At 48.2% G+C, this 23043-nt stretch overlaps 1 protein-coding gene across 10 annotated transcripts in view; it reads left to right on the top strand.

The window, feature by feature from the left end:
* LOC146859221 (uncharacterized) overlaps positions 1 to 23043 on the top strand; it is a 217122-nt gene that overhangs the window by 174077 nt on the left and 20002 nt on the right. For 8 of the 10 annotated variants that reach the window (XM_085646952.1, XM_085646949.1, XM_085646947.1 and 5 more), the window contains one exon: positions 13503 to 13541. The exons of the other annotated variants lie outside the window; for them this stretch is intronic. In XM_085646952.1, the coding sequence (XP_085503078.1) occupies positions 13503 to 13541 (39 nt within the window). The remainder of the gene's footprint in view (positions 1 to 13502; positions 13542 to 23043) is intronic. 10 annotated transcript variants of the gene reach the window in all.

The raw sequence follows: 23043 nt of genomic DNA, 5'->3' as shown, positions 1-23043 counted from the left end.
ACAGTTACTTTTAACAAGTAAAGAACATAGTGACTGTGTGCCTGTGGCTGTGGGGTACCCTCACTCTCCCCACTACCAAAGGGGCACTAACATTTCATTAATCAGTTGACTGTAGCTGACCAATGAAAATGCCATCCCTTCAGGCAAATGCACTGGGAAAATAAAGATAGTAATGGTTGTTAACACCTGATGGCTACTATTTCAAGGCACGACTGCACCAGCAAAATACACATCATTTACAAGCTCAAAAAAGGTAGGAGGATGGCTCTTGGATAAACATAAAATGTTATAAAAGTTATTACATTATAAAGTTCTCAGAGTAATTTTTTATAACCTTACGGCAATCAATGCCAACGATTACTAAACTCTAGTGTTGTTTTATCTTTCAAAAAGCCTTATGGGTTCATGTGCGAACCTCCACCCAATCAATATGCGCAGTGGCAGCATCAATATTTGCCGAGCAAGCACGTGACTCATATCATCATGGCCAGACTGGGAACCCAGAGCAGCCTTGCCAATTTTGACGGTCCTGCCCACCAGCTGCTTTTGTTTCTGGTGGCTGATATAGCAGCACTGCTGCTAAAACCGGCCCCCAGTATCAACAAGCATTAAAAATGCAATAGGTTGCGCCTTTCATAAAGTTAAAGCCATTTGCTTTGCTATACAATACCATTAGCAAAGCAAATGGCTTTAACTTAATCAAAGGCATTTTCAATGCTTGTTTTCAGTTGCTGCCCATTTACACTGAAAACATTCTGGCATTTGAAAGGGCACACTTTACTCTGAATATACACCTAACCTGATTCTTCGTATGACAGACTCCTAGAGCTAATATGCAAAATCAAAAAAAAAAAAGCCATTCATATTCGCATTTGTTTTGAGCAGTCCATAATTGTGGCAAAATATGATTTAGTGCTACTGGACTGTGCGAATTATGGCTTTTTTGTACTCACTGTTTTGTTAGTCCTTTACGGAGATCTTAGAGTTGCTAGAACCACCCATGTATATATAGGTGGGCCTACATGCTTACTCCACTGTTTTATTTCCTCTTAAATCAACTTTGTTGGACTTGGCCCTTCTAGCAGGTTCACCCCTGAAACTTTTTGCTTTTTATTGTGACTGGTGTGGTGATTTTTGGCTTCTGCGCACTTTACCACTGTGTCCAAGGGTAAAGTGCGTGCGTGTAGTGAGGATGGCCTGCCCTCCCATAGGAATGCATGGGGGAATGTATGTGTCCCTGGTAGTTCCTGATGCGTGGGGAGTGCTGGAGCAAGTTTGGTATGTATGGACCCGTGTGATGAAATGCAGCGCGATGATGTGTGTGGCGTCAATGTACCTAGTGTGGATGTGCCACTTCTAGAAGTGGGCACTTCTGTGTGCAGTGTGAAATGAGTGCCTTGGCTGAGGTCATGTGACGGGCTAGGGAATCCCCAGAGTCAGGAGGAGTCACCCAGTGGTGAATGGGGAGATCAGCAGCTAGATGGGTGGGAGGAGTACACCTGGGACCTGAATAGGGCTGGGCTTTCCCCACACAATGCTAGCTCCGCCCCCTGTGGTGCGACTGATGACCCTGGCCTGCCCTGTGAATAGGGAGAGGGGCTGAGCAAAACAAGGTGCTCAAGAACCAGTTGCATCTGGCTCGCCCCTCCCCTGCACCTTGAGACAAAGGGAAACCTGTGTATAAGAAGGGGCTGTGACCCCATGAAAAATGTTCTCTTCTGATCCTAACTTGAGGGGGGCCTGCTGCTGCTGGGCGCCAGCAGAGACCGCCACTGGGGACTGCCTCCCTGCTGGAGGGCCCTGTGAGCTGGCAGTCTTTTCCCCCCTGCATCTGAATACTTTCCCTGGACTTTGCCTGGCTGAGGAGAGCTTCTCCTTTTCTCCCTGGAACTGGGTGCTGCAGAGCCTGGGGAGCGATCTACATTTGTTTCTGGTGAGCGCGCTACTTATTTGCACTGATAGGAAGCAGCCTGGCGATTGCCGACAGCAGCACAAAGCTGCAATCATCTATGTCAGGGAATCCCCGGCGTAGGGATTCCCCCGCTGGTTGCCGCGATTTAAAGTGGGTGCCCACCCGCATTGTGGCGCTCGTCGGCGGGTGCCTACCCTGCTTATTTATTTCTTTACGCGGGTGCCCACCCCGCTTTGCACCTCGCGAAAATGCGAGTGCCCACCCCGCTGTGGGATATCTAAAAACGGGAGCCTACCCCGTACTGGTGCAAGGAGCAGGAAGACCCTCACCGCCGCAGGCCCGGAGTCTCCGCCACGTCATCTCTCCGCCGCGCTGGGATTGGCCCAGCGGGAGAGAGTCTCTCTACGTGACTGAAGGCTCGACGGAGAAAGCCGCGCTGTGAGTGGAGGAGGCGGGAGCCATCTCCTCCCTCTCCCCCGAAGCCGCGCTTGGATTGGAGGAAGCGGACGGGAGCCTACCCCGTGCTTCCCCGAGGGAAGAATAGAGAGCGAGTCTGCGAGGCAGCAGCATCGCTGCTGCCCGGCCGAAGTGCTGCAGGCCACGGAGAAGAGTACGAACGACGCCGCGGAGAGCCGTTAAGTGTGGGCATCCCCGCCGGCCTCCCCTCGGCCCTGCACGGGCTGCGCTGGATTCAGAGCCGGTTAGGGCTCCAACGATGGGGCCAGCATTGTTTGCACAGAGCGCGAGTACGCTCCAACGTTACGGGGGCAGATTGGTTGTTAACGAGCCAGCGAGGGCTCCAACGTCGGGGGCATTAGTATTGCAGAGCCTAGAGGGCTCCAACATACAGGGGCATTCTTTTGGTAGTAAGAGCGGCCCCGGAAGGCAGTGGGCCGCTCTAACGTCGGGGGCAGTGTTCTTGAGCCCCTGAGAGGCTCCAACGTTATTCTGGGCAAATTGGTGTCTTGAGCCCACGAGGCTCCAACATTTTGGGGCATATTTGTGTTCTAAAGCCCACGAGGCCCCCCTACGCGCTGCACAATTGCACAATTGGTTTACAGGCACAGTGGTGCCCACGGATGTATGACGTTACAACGCACACTTTTACAACGCATGCACTTACAACGCATTTTTTACAACGCATAATCCATTACAACGCATGACTTTACAACGCAGTACACTACAACGCATTTTTAAAAAATACCTTTACAACGCATTACCATTACAACGCATACTACCTTTACAACGCATACCATTACAACGCATAATATTAAATTACATTTAAGGTAAGTATTAGATAGTATAGGGGTAAAAATTACTATTCTAACTCCAGGGGGTGCAACAGTAAGGTAAGTGTTGGATAGTGTAGGGGTAAAAATTACTATTCTAACTCCAGGGGGTGCAACAGTAGGGTAAGTGTTGGATAGTGTAGGGGTAAAAATTACTATTCTAACTCCAGGGGGTGCAACAGTAGGGTAAGTGTTGGATAGTGTAGTGGTAAAAATTACTATTCTAACTCCAGGGGGTGCAACAGTAGGGTAAGTGTTGGATAGTGTAGGGGTAAAAATTACTATTCTAACTCCAGGGGGTGCATCAGTAGGGTAAGTGTTGGATAGTATAGGGGTAAAAATTACTATTCTAACTCCAGGGGGTGCATCAGTAGGGTAAGTGTTGGATAGTATAGGGGTAAAAATTACTATTCTAACTCCAGGGGGTGCATCAGTAGGGTAAGTGTTGGATAGTATAGGGGTAAAAATTACTATTCTAACTCCAGGGGGTGCATCAGTAGGGTAAGTGTTGGATAGTATACGGGTAAAAATTACTATTCTAACTCCAGGGGGTGCATCAGTAGGGTAAGTGTTGGATAGTATAGGGGTAAAAATTACTATTCTAACTCCAGGGGGTGCATCAGTAGGGTAAGTGTTGGATAGTATAGGGGTAAAAATTACTATTCTAACTCCAGGGGGTGCATCAGTAGGGTAAGTGTTGGATAGTATAGGGGTAAAAATTACTATTCTAACTCCAGGGGGTGCATCAGTAGGGTAAGTGTTGGATAGTATAGGGGTAAAAATTACTATTCTAACTCCAGGGGGTGCAACATTAGGGTAAGTGTTGGATAGTGTAGGGGTAAAAATTACTATTCTAACTCCAGGGGGTGCATCAGTAGGGTAAGTGTTGGATAGTATAGTGTAATATTATGCGTTGTAATGGTATGCGTTGTAATGGTAGTATGCGTTGTAATGGAATGCGTTGTAAAGGTAGTTTTTAAAAATGCGTTGTAGTGTCATGCGTTGTAATGTCATGCGTTGTAATGGATTATGCGTTGTAAAAAATGCGTTGTAATGGTAGTGCGTTGTAAAAGTTGCGTTGTAAAGGTTGTTCCCCGGTGCCCACGCTCATTTTCCCAGCTGCCCAGCACTTAGTGGGCAGCTGCAACGTTTAGGCTGTGCCCTTTACGCTTTGGCTTGCGCAGCCTGCGCAGCCTAGCCCTGACTCTGCTGGACAAAGGGCGTTTGAGCCCCTGAAAGGCCAACTGGGCCTAGGGACAGTTATCTTGTGTGGTGCCCTCACCTAGGGTACCTGGGTATGTTTACTTTTGCGCAATGTGCCTTTCCTTTATGCTATGTTTATTTCTAGCTGTACCTATGCGTAGGAGAGGGTTTTTCCTAGTATAGGTTATGCTGATGTGTTCATGATTCCCTGCGTAATATTTTCCTAAGGTGGTTAGGGTTGCGTAGGTGGTACTTACCTGTTACCAGTGGTTACTGGTTGTGCGCCACATTTTCTGATTGGTGCTACAGTGATTATATGTCCGATGTTCTAAAGTGTTATTCCTAGAAAGTGCTTATTCCTGACAGTGGTCCATGAGGCCCTGTCCCATGTAGATAATTCCCCTGTAAATTCTGCCCGTGCCAGTGGCACATTGTAAAGTGTGTATTTATTATCTAATGTGTTTTGGTATAATACAAAGGCTATTTTTATATAATACCTTGTGTGGAGTTTCTTTTGTGGTGGGCCTAGGGTGTTGTTGCTGTGTGCGTGGCCAAATGCTTTACACATTGCCTCCGGGATAAGCCTGACTGCTCGTGCCAAGCTACCAAGGGGGTGAGCAGGGGTTATCTTTGGCGTGTAACTCCCCAGCCCTGACTAGAGCGGTGGTTTCTGCCTGGCTTTGGCGCAAGCCCTAGCCAACCAGAAATCCCATTTCTAACATTGGTGATCAGCGGTGGGATAGGACTTGCGTTTGCGCTGTACCGCAGCAGCAGCTGGCTGCACCACAAAACTCTAAATTTTAGATAAGCACATGTTGGGGATTATTGTTTCAGATTTTATTTTTCTCCTGGAAGTGTCATTTTCAAATTGTGTACTCTTGCTTCAGATCTTCAGCCTAGGAGTCTTACATTATACATGTGTGGGTTTTATTACCTTGCCAAGAATGGAACCTACCTTTAGTGCATATAAGCTGTTAGAATATAGTATGTTTGAGTTAAGGGGGTTCTGTGAGGAGAGAAGCTTAGCAGTGGGTGAGGAAGACACTCGTCTATCCCTTAGGACAGCCCTGCTCCACTGGCAACAGGATAGATGGAGACAGATAGGCGGGGACCAGGCCGCACTCCAAGAGGGTGGTGGGTCTGAGGGTGACCCTGAGGAGTCTGAAGAGGAGGAAGAGAGTGACAGGACAGGGACGCCAGTAGATAGTGAAGACCCCATAGATAGGGAGTCCCTTGCTGGGTCCAATGTCAGGGGCAGTACCCCATCCTTTCCCTATCCCCAGAGGAGTGGGTAAATAGGAGGGAAGAAAGGGAGCATCAGCTGGCGTTGCAGAAGCTGAGGTTAGAGCATGTCAAGTTGATAGCGCAGCTGAATGTGGAGGAGAAAAAGTTTGAGACCGAGAGGGTCTTAGCGCAGGAGAGGATGGCGGAGGCTGAGAGGGCCTTCGCCAGGGAGAAATTAGCTCTGGAGGGTAAGTTGTCCCCTGAGCGCAGTGGTAGTTGTCTGGATTTCCCAGCGGGGGTAGAGTCCAGTGATGGCAGCGATATGGCGTTCAGTGCAGAATGTCCCATTCCCAGTTCCCCGAGTATGGTACATGTTTCCCAAGAGGAGGAATATAGGTTGAAATTCAGGGGCAGTAAGAAACTGCCTGACCAGACTTGGGAGGAGTTTGCGGATGAATGTGAAGAGACACAGGACGTTTGGGTGAGGGTTAACCCGGAACGTGATTATTTGGCACTGTTTAATCTGGTTCTCAAGGAGCAGATGCTCAGTCGTTGTTCTCCAGGGTTGCGCCAACACCTGTTGAGGTATGACTCTTTTTGTCCTTGGAAGCTTGCAGAGGAAGCAGAACGTTGGGAAAGGGCCCAAGGTTCTGATGAAGTATGGGAGAGTACTTCCAACAGTAGTGGCTCAGGAATCTTCCCGCCCAGTATTGGGGAAGAGGTTCAGAGTAGCCCAGCTAGGTCCCAGAGTAGTGAGAGGGGTGTAGGGGCTCACGGCCTATCTCAGTGGAGTAGGAGTGAGTGTGTGACTTCGAGTCCACAGATGCCCGCAACCCAGTCTCAGAGCCTGGATGGTTTCTTCAGGGAACACCAGGTTGGGGGCCTAAGCTGTCCTGTTAGTCCATTTGAGGAGGATCGCCTCATGTATAGAGAACCTGGAGCCTCTGTAAGTAGAGCTCCAGTGGTTCTGGTGTCAGGCAGTACCGCTCCAGTAGGGAGGGTACAGAAATCCAGCGAGAGGGGTGGCATGGGGCTGTGTTCCCAAGTGGAGGAGCCAGTGGGTCAGGGACCAGCCGGGAGGTCTGAGTCTCCTAGAGGTGACCATGGTGACCACACGTCTGTCCTGGGGGACCTTCACGCACTTCGTCAGGTGGACAGGGGACGGGAGATCTGCGCCAGGCAGACTGTCACACAACATATGAGGCATATGTTACCCTCGGGGGGATGGTGTGTAAGTCCCCAGAAGTCCTGGAGTGCCAGGCAAGTACTCAGCCGAAGGGTTTTGACCCTTGGTTGGGAGGCCAGGTTCAGGATCCGCCTGACCTGGAGAGAAGGACGACTGTAAGCAATGTCATGACCAATGTAGCTGCTAGGGGCACCACTCCAGTTGAGAGGGTGTCGGACTCTGGAAGGGGGTGCAGAGGGAGGGAGTCCTCGCCTCTGACCCCGGTGCAACCTGAGGGGTTAAACCCTAGGTTGGGAGGCCAGTTCTCAGGAAGAGGTCCTGGACTGGTGGGAAAATTGTGTTACGAGGTCGCCTCTCAGAGGAAGAGAGGATGGAACTCTAGAAGACGAGGTAGGGGGAGGAGAGCCTCGCCCGTGACTGTTCGTCAGCTTGAGGGTACAGACCCTAGGCTGGAGGATCAGTGGCATTTCAGAACTGCCCTGATGAGGGGTAGAGTGGAGAATGGTCACTATGTGCCAGGGGTTACTACCCCCCACTCTGTGGTTAGGCAAGGACCGGCGGCACCTGGATGGCCTAGGGCCTGGTCCTGGCCGCGGACAGCTGAGGAGTACCAGTGGGGTAGCCCAGTTGGTCCACCGAGTTTTTTCAGAGGGAACCACGTGGGTTCAGAGTGGCGTAAAACCGGAGAGTGTCCCTGCCGTTGCGGGCCTTCGTCCGTGTTTTATCGCCCCAAGCAGGGAAGACCATCACGGAGGTTCTGCTGGTTAGTAGGCAATCAATGTATAATTGGTCACAATAGTGTTGCTCAGAAAAAGTAAGAATAACACCTGTTCACACAGATTCACTGTCCTTTGTCTGCGCTATAAATCTCTATCTGCATAAAACAAGAAGGCATAAAGTGTTCCAGAGTAGTCGCACAGGTAGTATTGATTTTAAAATTGTATTACTGAGCCACTTGAAATGAAAAGTGGAGTGGTTGCTGAAAGACTGAAGTGCGGTCACACATTCTAACGCAAGATATCAGGCGGCCCCCACATTGCATACAGCTTAGAATTTACTGCTCCCACTGGAAAGAAGTCTCCGAGACCAGGAGTTGGCGTAACGTAGAAAATGACACCCACACCATAATAACTGTAGTTAAATGTACGAATGATATAGTCAATCTTTCAGCGATTGCAGTTAGTAAAAAGCAGTGATATTTAATGCTAGGAATATGTTTGTCCATAATGCAACATACGCTCTTTGCAGCCACATTGGTTGGAAGATCGGTATTTACCAGTACAGTGGACACTGCCCTGGCAATCTTGTGAACCCAGCATAGGGCTTCGAAGCAGTAGGTAGTATAATTCTGTTGTCAAGGCTTGGCCTTTCCAAGGATATCCATGAAGCAGTGTCTGGAAGACTGGAATCGAGTGAAAAAGACAGCAATTCTTATCAATCTAAGGTATCTTCTTATGTATAATAAAATTAAGTGCTGATAACTGCGATTATGGCACAGATTAAAGCTAATTAATGTGATTAAGATGAAACCACGGTAGAGTAATCTATGCAGATAAGAGCATGTGAGCAATGTTGTTGCTTCAGATTGCATTCATATCCAGATTAGGATAGAAAAGGGCAGTTTGAAGTGCAAGCAGTTACCTGTCTGGCTAGAGAAGATCCAAGGGCACTTTGATACCCAAGCAGTCACTTGTTACACTCTTAGAAGCACTCAGCACTGGACGTTATTAAATGAGGACAGTATCTTGGCTTTGATGGTACCATTTCACCCATCTTGCAGGTGAAAAGACCTGCTCGCAGCTCCTACCATCCAGATATTTACAAGCAGTATTTGGAGGATCTGTTGTGACTGTCTTTGAAAGAAGTGTGCGCAGACATAATCCAGGTGGACTGTATGTACAGTTAGTTGAAAGGAAATTAGTCTGCACATTAGTGCTGTTGGTTACCATTTTTACAGCTCAGTAAGTGTTTGAAAGTTCGTGAGACTATCAGTTAACGCCTAGTACAAAATCCGGTATACTTTAATGGGTGGCCGTGTTTAGTTTTTACCTATGCAGCTCCGTGCCCCCCAGCTGGTATATTTTTTGTTTCTACTCCAAATGAGGAACACTGACTTTTATATGGTGAATGCTTTCACGAACATGAGGGCACAAACTACTGCAGTCAGACGGAAGTGTCAATTGTCGTGGACTGCCAAAAACCGCTGATGAACCGGGCAGAGTGAACAGGGTTGTGGCTTAGATGTCGGATGAAGGCTCCTGTCATGCTGGAGTACATTTATGGACCTTGATGTGCACTGCTCTCGGTCACCCACGTGTCAGAACGAAGTCTTGTTAGCCGAGCGACTGAAGATTTACCGCTGACCCGACCTGTCCTGTGATCGCCGGAAACCAGGCTGCGCACACTGGGCTCCCTTCGAGCGCACATGGGGTAGGAGCAGCGAGGGACACGCATAGAGAGCAGCCTCCACACGGGGCTGCCGAGATAAGACCCTGCAGACTGTTATCGCCATCGAGGTGTTGGCACCAAGGCCAAGGCATTCGATCCTGAGCACAGATGCTTCAGGCGGGCACTTGAATCCGCCCTGGGATGCGCACACTGGGCTCCCTTTGAGCGCACACGGGGTGGGAGCAGCGAGGGACATGCATAGAGAGCAGCCTCCACACGGGGCCGCCGTGAGAAGACCCCTGCAGACTGTAATCGCCATTGAGGTGTTGGCATTCGATCCTGAGCACAGATGCTTCAGGCGGGCACTTGAATCCACCCTGGGATGCGCACACTGGGCTCCCTTCGAGCGCACACAGGGTGGGAGCGGCGAAGGACACGCGTAGAGAGCAGCCTCCACACGGGGCCGCCGTGACAAGACCCCTGCAGACTGTAATCGCCATTGAGGTGTTGGCATTCGATCCTGAGCACAGATGTTTCAGGCGGGCACTTGAATCCGCCCTCGGCTGCGCACACTGTGGTTACTGCGGAGCAGCTCTTCGGCTGTGTCCTGGCTGGCAGCTCGGAATGCCGTCCTATTGCTGTTGTGGTATCTCAGCTGCGGCACATGTTGCACCACTTCATTAACAAGCGCTCACCATGACGTTTTCTTTGGCTTTTTCTGCTGTCCCACTTGGACGGCCTCGCCTGCTGAAAGGTTTCTTATCTTTATGGGGCCATGTGTTTGGACCCATAAAGATAAGAAACCTTTCGCGATGCACGGAAGGCAGACGAGCCCGTCCATATGGGACGGCTCAAAAAGCCGGCCGAAAACGTCACTATCAGCTCTTTTCCAATGGCTGGCCACCGTTTCAATCAATCAATCAAAACATTTATATAGCGCACTACTCACCCGGAGGGTCTCAAGGCGCTGGGGATGGGGGGTCCGCTGTTCGAACAGCCAGGTCTTGAGCTGCTTCCTGAAGGCGAGGTGGTCCTGGCTCAGGCGGAGGTGGGTCGGGAGGGAATTCCACGTCTTGGCGGCCAGGTAGGAGAAGGACCTTCCTCCTGTTGTGGCTCTTCGGTGGCTTCTGATCTGAACGGGGGTAGGCGGACTCTCTGTGTCCTCCCGGCGAGGAAGGAGATGATACAATCCAGTGCCTTCTCCTGGATTCCGACGTTGCTGAGGCGCTGCACTAGGGTGCGGTGGCAGACAGTGACGAATGCCGCGGAGAGGTCCAGGAGGATGAGGGCCGCTGTTTCTCCGTTGTCGAGCAGGGCTCGGATGTCATCGGTGGCCGCGATGAGGGCGGTCTTGGTGCTGTGGTTGGCCCGGAAGCCAGACTGCGAGAGATCGAGGGATCCGTTCGTCTCGAGGAAGGCGGCCAGCTGCTTGTTGGCGGTCTTCTCGATGACTTTGGCCGGAAACGGGAGGAGCGAGATGGGGCGGTAGTTTTTGAGTTCGGTGGGGTCAGCTGTTGGTTTCTTCAGCAGAGCGCTGAGTTCGGCGTGCTTCCAGCTCTCAGGGAAGGTTGCGGTGTCGAAGGAGGTGTTGATGATGTCCCGCAGGTGGGGTGCGATGACATTGTCGGCCTTGTTGAAGACGTGGTGAGGGCAGGGGTCGGTTGGAGATCCGAAGTGGATGGTGTTCATTGTGCGGATGGTGTCTTCGGTGCTGATCGGGGTCCAGGTGCGGAGTGTGGTGGTGGGGGGCGTCGGTGTGGTCGTGGGGACCGTTGGTTGAGTGCTGAAGCTGTTGTGAATGTCAGCGATCTTGTTGTGGAAGTAGGAGGCGAGGGAGTTGCAGAGGTCTTGAGATGGGGTGATGTCGTTGTTTCCGGCGTTGGGGTTGGAGAGCTCTTTAACGATGTTGAACAGTTCCTTGCTGTTGTGTGCGCTGTTATCCAGTCGTTCCTTGAATGCATTTTTCTTGGTGGCGTGGATCAGTTGATGGTGTTTTCGGGTGGCGAGCTTGAGGGTGGTCATGTTGTCTGGTGTCGGGTCTCTGCGCCAGGCTCTCTCGAGGGCTCGGCAGTTCTTCTTGGAGCTCTTGAGTTCGTCGGTGAACCAGGGCGCTTTCTTGCTGCCGGGTCTGCTAGGCGGGTCCTCAGTGGGGCGAGGTCGTCTGCGCAGCTGCTGATCCATTTTGTGAGGTTGTCGGCTGCCTGGCTGGGGTCCGTTGAGCTGGTGGGGGGGTGCTGGCTCAGGGATGCGGCGAGCTGGTTGGCTGTGATCTTGTTCCAGCTTCTGCGTGCGACTTGTTGCTGGTGGTGGTGGACCGTTGTTCTACTGAAGCTGAAGTGGATGCAGCTGTGGTCCGTCCAGTGGAGTCCGGCGGCGTGGCTGAAGGCGATGTCCTTGCTGGATGAGAAGACGGGGTCGAGTGTGTGTCCGGCGTAGTGGGTGGGGGTGGTCACCAGCTGCTTGAGACCGAGGTTGGCGAGGTTGTCCAGCAGGGTGGCGGTGTTGCAGTCGTTGTTGTTCTCCAGGTGGAAGTTGAGGTCCCCGAGGAGGATGTAGTTGGCGGAGGGGAGGGCGTGCGGGCTGATGAAGTCGGCGATGTCTTCGCTGAATTGTGTGCGTGGTCCCGGGGGTCTGTAGATGAGGGTGCCTCTGAGGGTGGTCTTGGGGTCGGTGTGGATCTGGAAGTGCAGGTGTTCGGCGGTGGTGAGGGTGTCGTCGGAGTTGGTCGTGATGTGGATGGTGTTCCTGTGGATGATGGCGATGCCTCCTCCCGTCTGGTTGCCGCGGTCCCTCCGGGTGATCTTGTATCTGTCCGGGATGGCGATGGCGAAGTCGGGTGCAGAGGAGGCGTTCATCCAGGTTTCCGTGAGGAATGCGACGTCTGGGGATGTGGTGTCGAGGAGGTTAAGGAGTTCGACGGCGTGTCTGTGGACGGAGCGGGTGTTGAGCAGGATGCACTTCAGGTGGTTGCTGCTGGTGCTCGGCTTGGCGGGTGCGGTGCAGGTCCGGATGCAGGTGAGCTTGCAGGAGTGGCAGCTGAAGGGTCCGTGGGTTCGTCTCATGGTGGCTCGGTAGCATCCCGGGATCCGTCCGGTGTTGAGTGCGTTGAGTTCGGTGGTGGTGTAGGTCCGGCGGGGGGGCTGGCGTCTGCGGGGGCCAGGGGTCCTGGCACTGGGTGCGGTCCAGGCGCGGACGGGCGCAGACGGGCTTACCTTTGGCGCACCTTCGGCGCTCAATCGGCGCGCCCGCTGCGCGTCAACGCTGCGCGTATGCACGGTCGCCATTAATGGCGAAGTGGGAGGGAGGGAGGAGCAGCTGGGAGGCGGGAGCGGGGAGGGCACAGAAGGTAAAGGGGGCGTGGCCGCACGCAGGCGGCGGGAAGCAGGGAGCGGGGCAGGGGGCACAGAGAACGGCACAGAACAACGATAAGGCACACACTATGGCAAACAGGCAGTCAATATGGGGGACAGTACAGAATGGCAAAAACGGAAATAAAGCAGCACAAGAGTAAATCACACGCAAGATGTTACGGCGGGGGGCGGGGTCAACGGGGCAGGCTCAGCGAGGCTGAGGACAGCAGCGGGGGAACGCACACGCTACAGCTGGTGGCCGTGCGGCGCGGGGGTGTCATGAGGTCAGGTCACCGTTTAGCGTAAACGGTGATGCCGGCCAATGGAAAAGAGGGGCGGGGCTTAAAGCCCGTTACTGAAAATACCCCAAAACGTTAAATCTCGCCAGCGAGACTGCGCATGTGCGCAGCCTACTCCAGCGAGACCTAAAAACCGACCCCTCTGCTGCAAAATCGGCCCCCACCCTTCCAGTCTCCCAGGGAAAAACCTGATGCCTGCTATGACCAGTCGGACCCTGCATAATATAATATAACATGTATTTGTAAAGCACAGGACTCATGAAATTCCTGTTACTGTCATACTTGGCTCTGTTATAGTATTGGCTAGAAAACTGCACAAGATAGAAACAAGGCACGAAGTTGACACAGAGAGCCCTAGGGCACAAACTAGAGCCACTGCATGCCAGCACCCCAAGACAAACATTAATGACTGTGCCCTCACCAGTTGTTCAAGATGTGCTAGATAGTGTGACAAAAATACCATAGGATACTCAGTCCTACACTGCGAGATGCAACCACGGCACCAGGGGAAGGAGGCAGCGGATTTCCCCTCCAAGCAGCAAGTGGTTGAGTCTGACAAAATATTGTTGCCTAGGGTGGGACAACCCATTGCATTGCCCTGCTGATGAGCCCTCCATTTGTCTTTCTGACTCAGTGTTATTTTCATTTTAGCTGGATTAACACCGCAGGACGTGGTGAAAGCTGCTCCAGGTAAGGATTCCTTACAAGAAGCACTGGGATGGGTACATGACATTTAGGTGAGTTTGACTAATTCATGAAAAGAGTGGCCACAAGTAAGACTTGACCTGCCCTGAATTATTGAATCAAGAACGTCTACCCTTAGTAAACACAAGGGTGGCACCCAGGAATGTAAGGCCAGAAGTTGGCTGGTAGAGGACTGAGCTGGGCTGTTAAAGGCTTTATGCAATCAAGCAAACTCGCTTAAAATCCCTTCCCTGCCTTATTGCCAACCAGTGAAGATCTATGTGCACGTGTAAATTTTAATAATTTTTCTGAAGATAAAAAGACTGACTTCTGAGTTCTGTGCTCTCTAATTGTTACCTAGGGAAAATCCAGCAGGCCAATGTGCAGACCTCTTTAGAAGTACAGGCTACATTTTTAGAGACATATTGACAAATATATCAACCATTATTTCAGTCAGAAACACTCCGATTAGAAGATTTCAATAGCAAAATTCATGGGCCTCATTTACCATATTTTGACTCTTCTTTAGCATGGAGATCACAGCTAGAAAGGACCAAGATAGTCTTCAAACAGAACTGTCTCCCAATTCTCAAGAGACATAAAAAATGCCTGAACAAGGCAGTGACCCCTGCCCTAGAGATTTTCAAGTATAAAGTTCAACTAGCGGTATTATATGGGGCAGAACTATGGGGACCCGCATGTAGAAATACATTTGAAAGCCATGAGAACAAGTTCCTTAGGGGGTTGCTAAAAATATCTACTAATACCCCATTGACACCCCTCCTTCTGGATCTAAACTTGAAACGAACAGATCAACATGCAATATTAAGACCATTATTGCTGTGGGTCAGACTGTGGACGACTCCAGAATTACTTGACTACAAGAAAGGCCTGAAAGAAGTTATGGATCTCGATAGTTGCAACAAAGTTTATTGGTTCAAGCATGTTAGAAATTGGTTGGGCATGATTGGATTAGCCCATTTTTGGAATGATCCTGAGGCTATGAACTCGTGCTCTAGGAAAATTGTTAAATTATCTTTTTGGTCATATGTGAGCTACGAGTCAGTGTATATAAAAATCCATGGACCACTAACTGAAATTTTTTTATTGTTTAAGGATGTAGCATCTTTTGAACCCTTTCTAGACGAGATTCATCCGGCGTTATCAAAAACTTTATACCTAAAATTTAGATATGGTACACTTAGAACGAAGGCGCTTGAAAAAAGCTGGGCAAAATTAAGAAGTGATCTTTGTATTTCATGTACTCATGATACTAAGGAAGATGATCTACATATACTTCTATTTTGCTCCAGCTATGCAATACCAAGGAAAAAGTGGATAGTGCCGCTTTGTCTTAAAATTGGTTCAAGATCCTATAAGGAGGCTGGCAGAATTTTAAAAACCGATACTAGCCAGGTGATAGTTTTTGGAGTCAGTAGATTTCTTCTCGCTGTTAATTTTATTAGAACAAAGTTGGGCCTACATTTTAAAAAAAAAGAAAAAACATATATATAAATGCACAACTATTGTTCATTAAATATCTCCAAAATGACCAGGACAATCAAATATTTAAACCGCATGTCTAATTACCCAACCAGGAGGATGTTGTTGTTGTTTTTATAAACTTTTTATAAAAAAAAAAAAAACTATGTCCTAGCGGTTAGTGACTTCATACTATTTTAATAGTTCTTAAATTGTATTTATTATTAATTGTATTATTAATTATTGTAAAATTTTCGCCCAGGCAAATTGTGTTTGATAAAGAATTTTGTAACTAGATATTGTGTACTCGGACGCAATGGATATATATGAATAGGTTAGCTTAATTGACCCTGTTACTCTTTTTTGAGCTAGAAAATGTTAAATTGTTAGAGAAACAAATGTTTTTTATTGTATCTTTTATGATGCTAATGCGTCGAAATAAAGATTTAAATGAAATGACTTCTGAGTTCTGTGCTCTCTAATTGTTACCTAGGGAAAATCCAGCAGGCCAATGTGCAGACCTCTTTAGAAGTACAGGCTACATTTTTAGAGACATATTGACAAATATATCAACCATTATTTCAGTCAGAAACACTCTGATTAGAAGATTTCAATAGCAAAATTCATGGGCCTCATTTACCATATTTTGAAGGATGACAGCCCTGCAAACCTTCCTGCTGTGCTGCTCTGTGTCTAAATAAAAGGGCAGGAATGCACTGTGATAGGACCGGATTCTTGCCTACCTGGTTATCTCCAAGAATCCTCTCTGGTCGCCAGGATCTTTTTATCTGCCAAATATTGTAGAGGGGACGAACACAATTATCAAAATATATCTACCAAAATTAGATTTCATTTGGAAAGGACCACTGACTCTGAATCTATAATTTTTAAGATTTTATTACAATCAAAAACAGCTGAACATACAAACACCTCAGTACAAGGTGTAAAAGGTAAATAGGCACTAACACAAAAACAAGCCTACGCAAAATTGTCATTCGACTTAAGACAAAGAGAATCATTGATTCCAAAAGCATCAAGAAAATACTTGTTAGGCTAATATCTATTTTAGGAATCATTAGTCAAAAGAAAAACATTTCTTTCCCTTCACTGCACCTACATAGCATTCCCATCCCAGGCAAAAGAATCAGGAAAAAGGTGTCAGAAGTGAAGACTTCCTAAGAAGTACGTTCACTTAGTCAGAGCTCGATCTAGGATGCTCCTTCTAGCTTCCCGCCTAAACCTCTTCTGCTCAACCCACGGGGCACTGTCCCTAATACAAAACCCCAAAATCATAGAACACACCCTTCAACACACTTCTTCGGCCAGGTCTTCTCTCTGTAGTTTTCCATCAGAAATTGTCTGTCGTCCAACGTTCGTTAGCTTGACCTTGGGTCTCAGGCACCTTCCTCGCTGAAAGTAACTTCTCCACATTCCAATGCACTCCCCTGTTGGCTTCTCGCAGCATCCTAACTCCTAAAACAAAGACCTATTCTCGCTAACGAGCTAAATGTCCTTGCACCTGCAACAGAAACATGGGAACGAGAAAACCAGCTCACATCTTTAAGATTTTACATTTCCCTGCAACCCAAATCCTTTGCCAAGGGAACCATTTTCGGCCTACAACATTAGCTAACATAGGAAATGAACAGGCCTTCTCTTCTAACGTATATGCAGTCAGGCCTTTACAAAATTAAACACTCTATAAAATCACACTCTAAGCATTAGTTTATCATTCTCATATGTGTGAATAAGCACTTTACACGTGTAACTTTAACATGGCATACGTTTAACCTAATACATTGCATTGTACGAAAACTAATCGTTGTGCATTTTACTAAATACATTCACGATAGCTTGCAACGTTGATCCTCACAAAATCGTTATTACATTTCTAATCACCTCTATGTTAAACGATTATAGCAATACATTTCTATGGCACTTCTAAACATACATTGATTAATATGTGGGTGCTGACTAACGGTGAATATGATGCACCCCTACAAATTTCAAAATCTCATAACGCTCAATCAGCTGTATCTACAAGATACAGTGCATTCCTGTCCTTATCCCCTGCGCTGACGCACAAACAGTAGCCGTGCGCCAACACAGACACCCTTGCGCCATGATGCAAGGGCGCTCTATCAGTTACCCCCTTTGATGACAATTGTCATCACACCATTACAAACTCATTCCCTTGGAGAAAGAACCGACCTAAACGGTGCTTGTTGCCATTCTCCCCTGTCGGAACCTCTCCATTCTCTTAAGATTCTGATATTGACTGTCCTGCAGTCTAGCCATTTGCCTCGCGCTCGCTCTAAGAGCTCTTTCAACTCTGTTTCCTCTGTACCACTTACAGGCTCTGATGAGACCCCACAAGCAGATCACACAAACCACTACAATAATAAGAGGCTTCAACACAAATCCAAGGAACCCTTTTCCCAAGCTCGCAAACCAACTTCCCACACGACCAAATCCTCTTCCAATCTTTTCTCACACACCCTTTTCAGTCAATTCCGCAATCTCATGATGAATCGTGGTAATGTTGTCAATATATTTCTTCAGATCCTTGCTGTTGTCTGGAATATATGTGCAACATTCCTGAACTTTCAACAATTTACAGTCTCCACCCTCTTTTGCCAATAATACGTCTAAAGCAAGACGATTTTGCAAAACCATGGTCCTTATCGACAACATCTCTCCATCCACCAACAGCAACGACCTTGCAGTATTCATCGACAATTCATCAACCACAGTCGCCAACTTTCTTATCTTCACATCATTCAAAATCACACCCAAACTCGGTATCATCGCTCCAAAGATATCACCAATCACGGCTCCTGCACTTGCAGCTCTCCGTACTTTAGAATGATGTCCAGTCTCCAAAAGATTTAAATCTTCCGCATGATAGATCTTTGGAAAGATAATAGCCAAGTAACATGTACCATACCAATTCACGGGCAACCTCACATAGGCATTCCTCCCACACACATAATACACAGTTGTAATTACTTGCACCGGACCTTGCAAAAAGTTCTTAGCAGAGTCCTCCATAGTAAAGGTATGGTCACACGTACTCTCTCCCACCGAAACCTTTTCATAATAGGTCTGAGGACATCTCACACACAATTTACCCTTCTGCGTCGGGTCTAAAGCTATGGGTCCATAACTTCCTTTAGATCTATGCAATCTCTCCTCATCAGTCCAATCTACTGGACTCTCTCCTGTGTTTCGTGTCTGGGTTAGTTTTCTATATCTATCTTCTACTTGACCTATAAACTTCTTCTCTGTCTCCGACAATAAACATGTCAAATTCTGCCGGAGAGCATAAGCCGTATTCAATTCCAAAGCCGGTATGAAATATTTCCGAAGTCTGTCCTCTGATTTATAATAGTCGTACTTATTCAAATGCTTATAGGCTGGAACATCAGGAAGTACTGCATCGTAATTGGAAAATAAATACTCGAACTGTCTCCTCTCGTAAAAGATGCTAAGCAATAAGCTGCAAGAAATCCCATAGGTTAGTGGAAGATGATGGTATCTAATACCCTCATCTACAGAAGAAGGTAGCTGCATGCATAACAATCTTTCACATCCATAGCATCAACATACTCATACACAGCTTCGCATAAGCATTAAGCTTAAAGTCACTTCTAGACAGATCTATGTGAAACCTACGACTCTCTTCAAATATCAAAGCTCTTTGAGCTCCTATAGTAACCCCTTTTTGGCTAGAGGTGGTAGGTGTAGGTGTCCCCTGTACCTCCCCCTCCTGCTCATGAGAAACGATATATGAGGCTACAGCACAACTATAGCAGCTATCACTACCCCTAAAAGTGTACCTATCACTAATCTAGCTCTACGGTGAATATTTCCAGCATCTGCCATCTTTGCAAAATTTTCAAAATCCAGAGTTCGACAGCAACATGTAAGAGTCTCTTTCTCCTCTGGGTATTGCTTGGCAACCCAGTCCACACAACGCCTTGAAGCTGGAAGTCCCCTAGCAATTCTCAGTTCCTTATTTACACAGTCCACGAAAAGACTTCCCTAGCCTTCTTTTAGTATCTTGACGGAAAGTCCCTAACTTTATTCTTCTTTCACTCGGTCCTAGGTTATCTTCTTCTTTTGGACCTTTATGTACAACAAAGGGTTTACCTTCAGTCCAGAATGAGATTGGCTCCCAAAAGCTCTAAAACCCCTTGCAAAATTTCAAGACGAAGTATTACCAACTCCTGATGTGGTGGCACAATACCAAAAGTCAGAAAAAACAGCGTCTCCAGAATCAACTCACGAACTTTACACAGAAGCGGTGGATTCGGAATATTGAGGGTCAGTATTCCTTCGATTTCCAATCCTGGAACTCTCAGTAACACTTCTATTTTCAAGTTCGGAGAATTGCTGACCAGTGTCAAGGATCTCAGCCCCCCCGTGCTCGGTATGCCTGGCATCAGTCACAGAGTATTTCCACTCTGGTGAGGGGTACCTTTGACACGGCACTCTCGCTCTCCTTGACCTTCTCAGATTGACTCGAGCTTGCTCTTCGTCACTTTGCTCAGATTCGGACGTTTAAGAAACTGGGGCAAGGTCTCTTCCAGGTGCCAATCTCAAGTTTAGCCGTCTCTGGTTCACGGGCCAAATTAACTCTGCTTCAGTGGCACTTCTGCCCTCCCTTCGAGTACCCTGTGCACTACTTTCTTCTTTAGCAGAAGTTGACTCTACTCCACCCACAGCAACACTTTCTCCGTCTAAGTCAAATTCGGGGCTTCGATTTGCACAACCCCTTTCGGCTTGGTCTAGTGCACAACCAACTGCATCAGCGACCCCCACAGCTTGGCTTGCCCTCTCAGATGGCTCTGCCACCTCAGATGGATTTTCGTTCACTAGAGGGGCTGTATCTTCCAAGGGTGCTGGAACTCTGCGGGTATGGGAGGCATGCACCCAATTCGGCAGTCCCCCACACTTCACTGCCGTGTTCGTGACCAGTATTACTTAGTACGGACCATGCCAACGAGCATCCAGGCAACTCTTCCTCACGTGTTTACGCACAAGCACCCAATCCCCTGGGCACAAATCGTGGCATAGGTAGCTTGCGGCTGGAACAGCTGCTGCTTGCACCTGCTGAGACACAGAACGAACTACGTCAGCCAGGCCCTTACAATAGTTGAGAATCAAGTCATCAGTGATGTTAATCAAAGCAGATTGCTGGCAATCGCATCGCTCCCCCCATGAGTATCTCATGCGGTGACAACCCAGTCCTCCTTTCGGGAACACTACGAAGGCTCATGAGAACTAAGGATAGGGCGTCGGGCCATTTCAGGGATGTCGAAGAACACACTTTTGCCATCCGTGCTTTCAAAGTCCCATTAACTTGTTCCACAATCCCAGAAGCCTCTGGTCGATAACTCCAATGCAACCTCTGATCCACATTTAGGGCAGCACAGAGCAATTTCATGATCTCACTATGGAAGTGTGTCCCTCTATCTGACTCCAAAGAGGTCAGAAAGCCGAACCTTGGAATGAGCTCTCTCAGTAGCAGCTTAGCTACAGTGAGTGTGTCACATCTACATGTTGGGTAAGCCTCCACCCATCTTGAAAAGACACATACCACCATCAAGATGTACCTCAACCCTTTGCACTTTGGCATTTCAATGAAATCCAACTGAATCCTATTGAAAGGCCCTACTGACCTCTCAATGTGGCTTAAAGTCACAGCAGTTCTCTTTCCTACATTTATCTGCTGACATGTTATGCACCTCTGACATGCAGCTTCAGCTACTGCACGAAACTTCGGATTATACCATGTCTGTCGAAACACTCGCATCATCGCATCTCTACCAAGATGTACAGCACCATGAATTAATCTTGCCATTGGGCTCAACAGACATTCTGGCAGCACAGCTTGTCCATCGTTTGAAACCCACACATTCACATCTCCCTTCTCACATCCTGCTCGTATCCAGCTATCTCGTTCCTGGTCAGTAACTTCATCCTGCACCCGTTTTAGCTCCTCCCATGTATAAGCCATGGTCAACATCATGCTAAGATCAGTTCTTTCTTGGCTCTCTTCTACATGCCCTTCAGTAAATATGCATCCTTGTTCTGCACAAAACCGGGCAACTTCATCCGCGTAGCTGTTTCCCAATGACACAAAATCATTCCCCTTGCTGTGCGTAGAACATTTGACAACTGCAATTTCTTCTGGACATTGCAATGCTTCCAACAACTGTCTCACATATTCCCCATTTCTGATAGGTGAACCAGAAAATATCATGAACCCTCTCTGTAACCATAACTGTCCAAAATCGTGAACGACACCAAACCCGTACTGACTATCGGTATAGATCGTTATCCGAATCTGGTCAGCAGCCAAACAGGCACGGGTCAAGGCAATGAGTTCAGCCACTTGTGCGGAATATACTCCTTCTAAACAAGCAGCTTCAACCACCCCTGTGATGGTACATACAGCAAACGATGCTCTCAGTCGTCCAGCACTGTCTCTTAAACATGAACCGTCCACAAAGAAAACTTCATCAGGATCAAGGAGCGGTTCATCAACAATGTCTGGTCTCGGTTTGGTGCACAGTTCAGTCACATCGAGACAATCATGGTCCTCACAATCTTCATCGTCTACATTTGGGATAGGCAACAATGTGGCAGGATTTAAAACAGAACACCTCTTCAACGTCACATTCTCTGCAGCAAGTATAACTTGTTCATAGCGAGTCAATCGATTGTTCGGGAGGTGCTGTGTTTTAGTCCTAGTCATCAACAGTTCAACAGAATGTGGCACATAGACTGTAAGCGGATGTCCCATTACAATGCTCTCACATCTTTCAATACTGACACCTGTTGCAGCAACAAATTTGAGACATCCGAGCAACGCAGAAGCTACTGGATCTAAAGTAGCTGAAAAGTAGGCAACTGGTCTACGGACACCTCCATGACTCTGAGTCAAGACTGCCAATGCGCAACCTTCCCCTTCGCAGCAGAATAGGGCGAATGCCTTGTTGTAATCAGGCATCCCCAAAGCTGGAGCGCAACACAAGGCTTCTCTCAGCCTCAAAAATGATCTCAAACAGTCTTCGTCCCATGGTACCGGATCACTCACATCCTTACGCGTCAGCCGTTGTAAAGTCTTCGCTTCAAAGGAGAAGTTGGGAATCCATTGGCGACAGTAGCCAACCATCCCCACGAACATTCTGACTTCTCTCTGAGCGGTAGGCACAGGCATGTTCATAATAGCCTCAATGCGATCTGGTGACACCTTTCTCCTGCCTTTCTCAATTCTATGACCCAAATACTGCACTTTGCTCAAACAGTACTGCAATTTGTTCGGAGACACCTTGTGTCCATTCTCTGCTAGATAATTCAGTAGGGCAATGGTATCGATCCTGCAAGCGTCTTCAGTTTCTGACGCAACGAGCAGATCATCGATGTACTGCACCGGAACAGAATTCTTCGGCAATACAAGACCTTCAAGAATCTTCTTCAAGATCTGATTGAAGATCGACGGGCTCTCCTTATACCCCTGTGGGATACGACACCACGTTAACACACGATTCTCCAGAAAAAAAAACAAAAAGAAATTGGCTTCCCTCATGTAGAGGGATTGAGAAAAATGCTTGAGTTTGGGTTTGAGTTTAAAATATTTATAAAGCGCATGGACACCTAGCGGTTTCATGGCGCTATGAAGTACTGAGCCCAAGAGGGCAAGAGGGTCAGGGAGGAGGGGAAAAGTAAAACAATTATAGTGGGAAAGCCTGTGAGAAAAGCAAGGTTTTGAGCGCCTTGCGAAAGTGCGGGTATTGAGTGGAAGATCTAAGGTGGGCGGGGAGAGAGTTCCAGAAGACAGGGGCAAGTGTGGAAAATTTCGTGCCCCTCCACTTTTTACACCTAAAGCGGGAAACTGTCAGCAATTGTAGAGAGGATGAGCGTAATTCCCTGACGGGGGCGTAGGCTTTGATTTTCGAGGAGACGAACGCAGAGGCTGCGCCGGCCCGAGCTAAAAAGGTGATACATCCTATCTTGA

This window comes from Triturus cristatus, chromosome 3_2, assembly GCF_964204655.1.
Source record: "Triturus cristatus chromosome 3_2, aTriCri1.1, whole genome shotgun sequence".
Lineage (NCBI taxonomy): Eukaryota > Metazoa > Chordata > Amphibia > Caudata > Salamandridae > Triturus > Triturus cristatus.
Note: the sequence above shows the minus strand (reverse complement) of the source record. Positions and strands in the feature narration are given on the sequence as shown.